General features: G+C 42.5%; 1 protein-coding gene across 1 annotated transcript in view; it reads right to left on the bottom strand.

Annotated features, from left to right (window-relative positions):
- Positions 1 to 367: 367 nt before the first annotated feature.
- Positions 368 to 10,739, bottom strand: part of LOC126209789 (UDP-glucuronosyltransferase 2C1-like) — a 231,659-nt gene continuing 221,287 nt past the window's right edge. The window contains exons 8-9 of the mRNA XM_049938928.1: positions 9,271 to 9,490; positions 368 to 3,835 (exon numbers count right to left, since the gene is read on the bottom strand). Of these exons, the coding sequence (XP_049794885.1) occupies positions 3,553 to 3,835; positions 9,271 to 9,490 (503 nt within the window). The 3' untranslated portion in view covers positions 368 to 3,552. The remainder of the gene's footprint in view (positions 3,836 to 9,270; positions 9,491 to 10,739) is intronic.

Here is a 10,739-nt window from a genome sequence, read left to right as displayed (position 1 = left end):
ATGCCCGCCACCGAATTTAGACATGCATTTTCGCCAACATATCGACGTTACATTAAAGTCACTACCACCTACAATTATATGAGTGTGGTACCTATTTGAAACGAGACTCAGGTTTTTTTGACCTATTCAGAAATTGCATTATCCCATTTTATGGGGGTGGGGGGTGGTCGAGGAGGAGGTTGTCAAAAGGAATCAGTTATTAATTTATTCTGGTTTTCGAGATCACTCAGTAGCACACAAATACGAAACAAACACGGGAACATATCACCTTTGAAGGTAATGACTAATTCTTGAAGAGATCTTCTGGATTTTTGACTCCAGCAAGAACTTGTGTGTGTAGAACTGCCCAGTGTGTGTTACACAGATCTAAATTGTACATACAGTCTTTATTGCAGATAAAATACATAGTTCGAAACATGCAATACAACGATACATCAAATAACAATAAATAAATACTTTCATTTTTTATTCTTATTCTCGATTAAATCGAGGCAGAAAAGTTATTTTCAACAACGTCGATGCTTTGTACATGTAGGGTTAGGGCCTTTGCCGTACTGTTCACTGCTGTAGAAGCTGTGGAATTACAATTCTGCAGAGTCTTGAACTTTACAGACAGAAAGTGCTCGATGTCCGTAGAGTGGAACACTGTTAGAGTCCTTGGAGAGTGCAGATCACGCCACTGAACTTTTAGGAGAGGGTGTAGCAGCAGGTAACCATCCTTGGAGAGAGCATCTCCATTGAAAACGGAGGACCAACGTATTCAGGCGGCGGAGTCGTCATTCGGATCTCTGGGAGTGGACTGCCAACAGGAGGTGACCGTAAGGAGAAGACAGAATAACGACCGAAAGGTTAACGTTCTACGAGTCGGGGCATGGAATGTCAGAAGCTTGAACGTGGTCGGGAACCTAGAAAATCTGAAAATGGAAATGCAAAGGCTCAGTTTAGATATAGTGGGGGTCAGTGAAGTGAAACGGAAAGAAGCAAGGATTCCTGGCCAGTTGAGTATAGGGTAATACCAATAGCAGCAGGAAATGGTATAACTGGAGTAAGATGCATTATGAATAGGAAGGTAGAGCAGAGAGGGTGTTACTCTGAACAGTTCACTGATGGGGTTGATCTCATCAGAATCGGCAGTAGACGAACACTGACAACGATAGTTCAGGATACGTGCCGACGTCGCAAGCTGAAAATGACGAGAGAGAGAGAGAGAGAGAGAGAGAGAGAGAGAGAGAGAGAGAGAGAAAGAGAGAAAGTGTACGAGGATATTGAGCGGGTAATGCAGTACTTAAAGGGACACGAAAATCTAATAGTCATGGAGGAAGGCGTAGAAGAAAGGGTTACGGGAGGATATGGGCTTGGTCCTAGGAATGAGAGAGGAGAAAGACTAGCTGAGTTTTGCAACATATTTCTGCTAATAATAGCAAATACTCTCCTCAAGAATCACAAGAGGAGGAGCTATACTTGGAAAAGGCCAGGTAATACGGGAAGATTTCAGTTAGATTACATCATGGTCACACGGATATTCTGAAATCAGGTACTGGATTGTGAGGCGCACTCAGGAGCAGATACGAACTCAGATCACAATGCAGTAGTGATCATGAGTAGGCTGAATTTTAAGAGATTAGTCAGGAAGAATCAGTTCGCAAAGAAGTGGGATACGGAAGTACTAAGGAATGACGAGATACGCTTGAATTTCTCTAAGGCTATATATTCAGCAATAAGGAATAGCTCAGTAGGCAGTGCAGTTAAAGAGGAATGGTCATCTCTAACAAGAGCAATCACGGACGTTGGAAAGAAAAACATATGCACAAAGAAGGTAACTGCGAAGAAACCATGGCTATCAAAAGAAACACTTCAGATGATCGATGATAGAAAGAAAAAAATGTCCTGGGAAATTCAGGAATACAGAAATAAAAGTCGCTCAGGAATGAAATAAATAGGAACTGCAGGGAAGCTAAAACCGAATGGCTACATGAAAAATGTGAAGACATCGAAACAGCCATGTTTGTCGGGAGTTAAGGAATTCTGCTACCTAGGCAGCAAAACAAACAGTGACGGATGCAGTAAGGAGGGCATCAAAGGCAGACTATCACTGGCATAAAGTGCATTCCTGGCGAAGAGAAGTCTACTAGTATCAAACACAGGCCCTAATTCGAGGAAAACATTTCTGAGAATGTTCGTTTGGAGCACAGCATTGTATGGGAGTGAAATATGAACTGTGGGAAAAACGGAACAGAACAGATTCGAGGCATTTGTGATGTGGTGCTACAGACTAATGTTGAAAATGAGGTGAACTGGTACAGTAAGGAATGAGAAGGTTCTGTCCAGAATCGGAGAGGGAAGGAGTATTTGGAAAACACTGAAAAGTATAAGGGCATCTGTTAAGACATCAGGGAAGAACTTCCATGTTAGTAGAGGTAGCTGTGGAGGGTAAAAGCTGTAGAAGAAGACAGATATTGGAATACATCTAGCAAATAGGAAGACAGTTGCAAGCGCTACTTTGAGATGAATAGATTGGCACAGGAGAGGAATTCGTGGTGGTCCCCATAAAACCAGTCATGACTCATGATTCAAAGCAAAATGTTTGGGTCAAGGACAGTTAGGTGTGATTAAGTTAGTGAGATTTGAGGTTTTCGGTCGGGGTGCACCTGGCAAGTACCAGCTGGCGTTAGACTTTGGACAGAGTGGCGCACAGTAGATCAGGGAGGCTCACTGAGAGTAGAATGAGGTCGAGCCACTATGTAAATTGGCAAGAACCCTAGCAAAAACAGAGCTAGAGAACCCTGAGCTTTATGGACACGGTGTATGTGGGGAGTAGCTTCAGGTAGCAGACTCTTGAGACCGCAGCCCACAGAGATCAGCGAGGGCCAGTGTGACTAGGGTGAGGTCTACGCAATGGAGCTCTCCAGTAGGCCAGATTCCTGGCTACAATGAAGATAGTGAACCTCGAATTTTTGGCTGGGGTTTATCTAGAGTGTAGTATCGGGTGTCAGACCTTGAAGAGAGTGACCCACAGTAGAACAATGGCACCCAGTAGAAGCTGAATGAGGTCAAAATTGTAGAGATTCCGACGAATGAGGACGCTAGTTATCTCAAAGATAGTGAGCCTTGATCTGTTTGGTCAGGGTGTGTCTGGAGTGTAGCAGCAGATGGCAGACAGAGAGAGCGACCTACAACAACGAGGAGATCAGCGTCAGTAGGGCGAGGACCAGGTGGGACAACTGCCACCAGGTAAGGGCTGTAGCTGGGATGAAGCTAGAGAGCTTTAGATTTTGGGACAGCATGTGCCTGGAATATAACAGCACGTATCAGACCATGGAAAGACTGATCCAAAGCAGCACAAGGTGGTCCACTGTCAACAAGATGAGTTCAAGGCAATAGAGCTGACAACTGAACAGAGTTAAGGAGCCTGAGCTTTCTGACCAGAATGTGGCTGGAGAGCAGCAACAGGCAGCAGACTTTGGAGAGAGCGACCTAATGCAGCGCAGGGAGGCCCAGCATGGGGTCTAAATAGGAAAGCTGTCACTGGACAAAACACCAGCTGAGACGAAGCTAGTGAGCCTTGAGCTTCTTGGCCAGTGCGTGCCTGGAGTGAAGCAGCAAGTGGCAGAGCCTGGAGAGAGCGACCCACAAGAGGACAGGGAGGCCCAGCACGAGCAGGGCGAGGTCCAGGCAGTAGAGCTGCCACCAGGCCATGTCCCTGGCAGCGGACTGCAGGTGCCTCGTGTCGCCCTTGTGGCGCAGCAGGTACTCCGTCCAGAAGACGGCCTTCTCCAGTGGGGGTGTCGGCTGGTCCCGGATGAGCACTGACTGACGGTAAGCAGCCTCCCGGTACCTGTAAAAAAAAAATGTCGTGTCTCACAGATAGTGAAATACTGCCAAATTCACTGAGAAGTCTAGATGGAAAATGGCAGTAACATGGATCTGTTGAAATGGCGTCTAAGTGAATGCAGACACCAGGTAGGTATCCCTTCAAGGTTAGTAGAAGACAGTGGAGCAGAAACGTGTACAAATGAAAACTGGAGTCAGACTCTGGTCATCCTGACAAAGGGTTCATACTGGAACTTAACTGGCAGATTAAAATTTTATTGTGTGCTTGACCAGCACTCGAACCTGGGAACCTTTCCCTCTTGCAGGGAAGTGCTCCCCTGACAGAGCCATCTGAGCAAGACTCGCGACCTGCTCTCGCAGTTTTGCTTCCAACAGTGCCTCATCTCCCACGTTCTGAGTCCCGGTCAGGCACACAGTTCTGATGTGTCAGGAAGTTTCAAATCAGAGCAGATTCCACTCCAGAGTGAAAATTCATTCTGGCAAACGTTTATTCTTTGTGGAGTAAAGATACTGAAACAGTTGTAATTGCCTAGGGGCCAAGACTACTCTGCAGAGGAACATTAGGGCGGCGCTTATAGAGCCAAGATGGAGTTAGTTACACTTTCTCTAGATCACTTGAACGATTATTTTATCGAAATTATGTGGAACGAGTCAGTTTACAGGATATCTATACACGATTAGTGTTAACATTAATGAATACATTATCATTTTCTTTTCACTCGTGCAACTACGCTTAAACATAAGTTTTTTTATTTTTTTTTCATTGGCTACCAGTTTTTTAAGTAGAAATTCTTCAATGACATAGAACGATTTGTCCAGGAGAAATGCTTTTAAATTAGATTTAAAATTTGCTTCGTTAGCTGTCAGACATTTTATGCTATGGGTAAATGATCAAAAATCTCTATTGTTGGATATTGAACGCCTTTCTGAGCCACTGACAGCTTTAACAATCGATAATAAAGGTTGCTTTTCCCTCTAATGTTGTAGGTATGTAAAAATTGTGAAATGACGTATTCCATTAGCAGTAATGTGTACTGTAATGGCGCAGTTAAAATGCCTAGCTCCTTGAAGAGGTGTCTAAATGACGTCCGTGTGTGAATACCACATTATTCTTATTGCTCGCTTTTGTGGAATCAATACTTTAGAAAATCATTCCTTACGACACTGTTGAGTGGAAATATACAAAATATGTCAGGAGGTTGATACGTTCGTTTCCAAGCTTAGCAATTACACGAAGAGCAAAAGTAGTTGAATTTAATTTTTTGAGAAGCTCAGTATTATGCTTCTTCCAGTTCAAGTTGTTGTCAATATGTAACACAAAAATTTGGAACATTCTAACGTACTTATTAACTCCTCATCAACTATTACATCAATTCTTAATATGATTATTTGTTGTACACAACTGAAAATAGTAAGTTTTTTTCAAAATTTAGGGCGAGTCCATTTTTAGAGAACCACTTAATTCTTTGGAAAATATCTTTTGCTAACTCTTCCGTTTATTTCTCTGTAATGGGATTTATTATAATACCGGTATCGTATGCAGAAAGTACCTGTTTTGCTTGTTGAGTGTTAAGTGGAAGGTCATTGACATATATAAGGAATAGGAGTGGACCCAAAATTGAATAATACCGGTATCGTCTGCAGAAAGTACCTGTTTTGCTTGTTGAGTGTTAAGTGGAAGGTCATTGACATATATAAGGAATAGGAGTGGACCCAAAATTGAATCCTATGGGACTTTCTTAGTGATTGTTTAACCCCCAATCATTAAAATTTTTCGAATATCTTGGAAAAAGATGTCACTAAGGAAATTGGACAATAATTATGTCTGTCTTGTCACTTTTCTTATGAAATGATTTAATAAATGCATATTTTAACCTATCTGGAGAAAGTCCCTGTGTCAGTAATCCATTATATAATTATACCACTAAGGATGTTACTTATTAAGTTGGAACAACTTTTCAGATATCTGTTTGAAATACCATCAACGCACAAGAGCTTTTGTTTTTTAGAATTTTTATAACTATTAACTCCAGTGAGAGTTGTTGGTGGTACTTCTAGAAGCTTAAAGTTTTGTGGAATTACATGTTTAATATATTCTCTTACTTCTTCAAAAATAGCCATTTAATCCTATATTTGTTGCTACATTAGAAAATAAACTTTAAAAGTATTTGCAAACTTGTGAATTATCAGTCAAAACACAGTCATTTAGTTTAATTGTTATGGAATATTGTACACTAATTGGCATTCCTGTCTCCTGTTTGACAATATCCTTATAGTTTTTATCGTCTTATCTGCACTATCTATTTCTGTCAGGGCATGCATACGTCTGGACATTTTAATAACTTTCCTTAAAACACTGTAGTATTTTTTGTAGTATGCAAGTAATGTCAGATATTGACTTACTCTGGCCTTTACAGAAATTTCTCTTTTCCTCTTAGAGGAGATTTTAATATCCTCAGTTATCCATGGCTTACTAGCTTTCTAACAGATCTTTTGGATAATTTTTAGGAAAGCAGCCTTCAAATATACCCACAAATTTACCATGGAATAAACTGAATTTGACATTAGCATGTCTTTCTACATATATCTCATCCCATACCACCCCTTTTATCTTCATCTTAAAACATTACACCCTGTTCTCATTAATAGGCCAATTCTGTTCAGTAAATGGCGTAGCACCAATGACAAATATAAACTTTGAACAGAAGTCCGTTGCTGAGACACAATATTCAAAAAATTCCTGGGTGTGTTGATTGACCAGAAATTGAATTTGAAGAAACACATTGATGATATGCTGAAACATTTGAGTTATTGCAAATTTTGGTGATAAACATATGAGTAAATTATCCTGCTATGCCTATTTTCATTCACTGCTTTCATATAGCATCATATTGTGGTATAATTCATCATTGAGAGAAGAAATATCCATTGCACAAAAGCGTGTAATGAAAATAATAGCTGGAGCTTACCCAAGAACACCTTGTAGACATTTACTTAAGGAACAAGCGATATTCACAGTTCCTTCACAATACATATATTCACTTATGAAATTTGCTATTACTAATCCATCCCAATTCAGAAAATAATGGCGAAGTGCATAGCTGCAACACAAGAAGAAAGGATAATCTTCACTATTCTGGGTTACATCTTTGGCACAGAAATGGATGAATTATGCTGCCACAAAAGTCTTTGGCCATTTTCCAAATAACATTAAAAGTCTGACAGGTAGCCAACCAGAATTTAAAATCTAATTAAAATAATTTCTGAATGACGACTCCTTCTACTCAGTAGATGAATTTTTAGATATGAAGCAGTAACTGAAAAAAAATTAATTATATCGTGTAAAGATATCTTATGTTAAACTGACACATTCCACATCATTACAAAATGTCGTATTAATGATCTTTGGATCTGACTCTGGGTTGTAAGGTGGCATACTGTTTACTTCGATGAACTGTGCAATATGATCAGATAGTCCATTAGCAATTGGGCACACATTGTTTTAGCCTGAACACTGTCTGTAAAAATATCATCGACCAGTGTCCTGCTATTTTGCTGCACTCGAGTTGGAAAACTGTGTACTGAAATTACATTTAAACACCCTAACAACAACTCTAGTTAATTTTTCCTGTCCATATCGTTTAAGAAATCTACACTGAAATCTCGACACACTACTGTGTCTTCTTGTCTGATAGGCAGCTCAATAATTCCTCTACATTTTTGATAAATAGCTGAAAGTTTCCTAGAGGGGATCAGTAAACTTTTACAATTACCAGGGAAGTATTTTGCAGTAAAAGCTCACAAACAGGTGGTTCTAGGTTCTGATAAACACAAAAACTATTTGTTCCAATATTTTTGACTTTGCTTTGAACTTTTACATATGTTGCAACTCCTCTTGTTTTCCAGGTTAACTCTACACGAAAATGATGTACGTCTATAACACCTGATATTTAACTTGCTTACATGGTGTTCAGAGAGGCACAGAGCATCTATCCCTCCAGAATTTTCCACATCTTGTGGGCATTCAATAAGCTCATCTATGTTGTTTTTCCAGTTCTCTAATCTTCTGATGAAACACAGTAATTTTATTTTACTGGAAAATAACCTAAAAAGTGTGCCCCGTTGGTTCCAGTAGTCACAGGGATTTGGTCTTGTGTGCTTGGGGCCCCCCTTACAATTTGTGTAAGATGCTCAGCTGCTCTTTCCTTCGCCCTCCTACACAGGTGCAGGCCGTTATTAGTGTATCCCCATCGCCAGGTCGCAACGTCAGCCACGGCACAGATATGAACTTTTGTTTCAGTTAAAAGCAGTTCTCTCAGCTCTTTGTTGACACTGCTAACAGCCGTGTTAACCGAAGTCTGGTGATGTGACTGCAAAACTTCGACAAACTCCACGCGAGTGTGTGCTGTCGCTGCTCCTATTTTCTCCAGGTCACGTTTAATGCTGTATTCTAAGTTGTTAGCCAGGCTCTTTCCTGCTCCTCCTACAGCAAGTAGTTACTCTCGCCAACAAAATCTGTACGCAAGGCCCCTACGTTTTCTCTGCCGGATGCTCGGCGCAAGCTTTCACGATGCTTGTGATTTGGTGTTCTAGGCCTAGCTTTTTGTGTACCAATTGACGTACACCTATAGCAGGACTCTTTCCTTTCTACCGACGGACCCTTAATGTCGTCCCTACGAGTCTGCTGCACTCTACTTTCCTCGATTTGTGCGTTACCTCAGCTGGCTGAAATCTCTTATGCTTTTCTGGCTTCTGACCTTTACAGAAGGAAGATAAGGGCTTTTAATGTCGTGTCAGTGGCAAGCTCATAAGGTCGAACCTGGACAGGAAAGGGTAGCAAGTTGTCCATGTCCTCGTAAAGGAACGACGCCAACATGTACCTTAAGTGATTTAGGGAAATAATGGAAACTGTACATCTGGGATTTGAACCAGCGTCCTCTCGAATGTAATTCCTGTATCTGTCTTACCAGTGTGCCACCTCGCTCAGTACTTCTGACCACAGGCTGACTGCTCTCACACGGATTTTGTGATGTGTAGCGAACCACACTACAACTCTCGTGTACTGTAAATGTGACTAGAAATGAGTATCTCCTTAGGGAGGCCATATTCAAATCGTTATTCAGCCTCGGCTACACTCCTAAAGGTCTGGGCCGAAAAATGAGGCAACTCTATGTAGCCTCAGTGGTACAGACACCATCCTGGCAGTGCGCGTTCTTTTTTGTTGTTACCCCTCATTTCTGCACTCACAGCCAGCAAACCATCTTTTGTAACTGCAGTAAAAGACTTATTTAGACCGTACGTGCTCACTTTATTTCGAAGTACCTTCGGTGGTGTGAGGAACAATGTGGTGACGGCTACAGATCGTGGCCAGTTACAGGGAGACGTACAGACTCCGTACATCTGGGCACGTTTGACAGGACGAAACAACTCGGCACCCACCTGGGGTCCGTGGCGACAGCGCGGACGGCGGCGGCGAGTGCGGGGGCGGTGAGCCCCCGGAGCTGGAGGACGCGCGCGAAGCCGGCGCGCCGGGCGGCCGCCGCGTTGGCGTCGTGGTCGCAGAAGACGGGCAGCGCCAGCAGCGGCGCGCCGTGGAAGCCCGCCTCCAGCACGCTCAGCAGCCCGCCGTGGCCCACGAAGGCGCGCAGCCGCGGGTGCCCTGCGCACCGGATAGAAGAGCGAGCGTACTGGGCGTGCCTCCGCTGCAGTGGAGCCAGCACAGTAGTGCACTCAGACGATAAGTCGTGGGCTGGCGATACGCACATATACAGACGGCGGTAGTATCGCACACACAAGATATAAAAGGGCAGTGGGAGAACGTCCGACGCGATTATGGCCGCACAACAGGTCTTCATAGACTCTGAACGTGGAATGGTAGCTGGAACTAGACGTATGAGACATTACATTGAAAGGGTACAGTACCGCCCGACATTGAAAATAGGTACAACATTCTTCGTTATTCTTGTCAGAACAACATATTTTTTGTAATAATAACTCAATCTCACTTAATACACCGAAGCCGGATACCAGTGTAGGAAAGAATGACAATTTATTTAATTGATCACATGTGCACTCCCACAAAATAAATCCCTATATCCAGTTTGCTGAGATCTGCGAAATGAATGAATGTATGGTCGTCTGCTAACCGCAGATAGTGAATGTGCAATATATGATCATCTTTGAGACGGTCCTTTGGTCACCTTTGGTGGAACCAAAGAAATGAAATTTACCTGAGCTTTGAGCGCCTGAAATGTGGCTGACCAATGGGTAGCATGGTCTTCCCCCACCTCGCCGGAGGTGCGAGGTGACCTGCAGAACGGCCATGTTTCAGCACTTTGGCGCTGGATCTTGTGTTGGTAAGACCTGCTTTAGGTGTGCTCCGTAAAGACAAAAGAGTGGAGAGAATGTTATGCATGTGGAAGACTTAAGAGTAGTTTCGAATAATAATTTGTCTATTTCAGGAACTTTTGTGGGGAGAATTAAATGTCAGGCAGGTAATATTAATGGGATCGTAGTAATCTTCGGAAGTGACCAACGGTCACAATGAAACCACGTGCAGCAATAAGTTGAAATACTTCCGATTGCTTAAGTTAAGCTGAATTACTGGCGTGTGTACTATAAGTTGGAAATATTTAAGAAATGGCGTGTGCAGGACTTGAGATTAGAGACGAGTACTTCCACGTGGTGAGTACTGTGTGAGTCTCAATCCGTGTATGAGACAAAGGATAAAGAGAAGTACTCGTCCAAGGTATCAGTTGAGGACTCGCGTGTGTGACGAATATGTTCTTAATATTACTTTGCGTGTTATGTTTCCGTGTGACGCTGGACTCAAACTCTAATACTGTGAGAGAGAAACAAGGTGAGTCAGCCGTCTATCCAGCTACGCCACTTGGCTTGCATTGCACAGG

This window comes from Schistocerca nitens, chromosome 10 (genome assembly GCF_023898315.1).
Source record: "Schistocerca nitens isolate TAMUIC-IGC-003100 chromosome 10, iqSchNite1.1, whole genome shotgun sequence".
NCBI lineage: Eukaryota > Metazoa > Arthropoda > Insecta > Orthoptera > Acrididae > Schistocerca > Schistocerca nitens.
The sequence above is the reverse complement of the archived record's forward strand: the minus strand, read 5'-3'. Positions and strand labels throughout refer to the sequence as shown.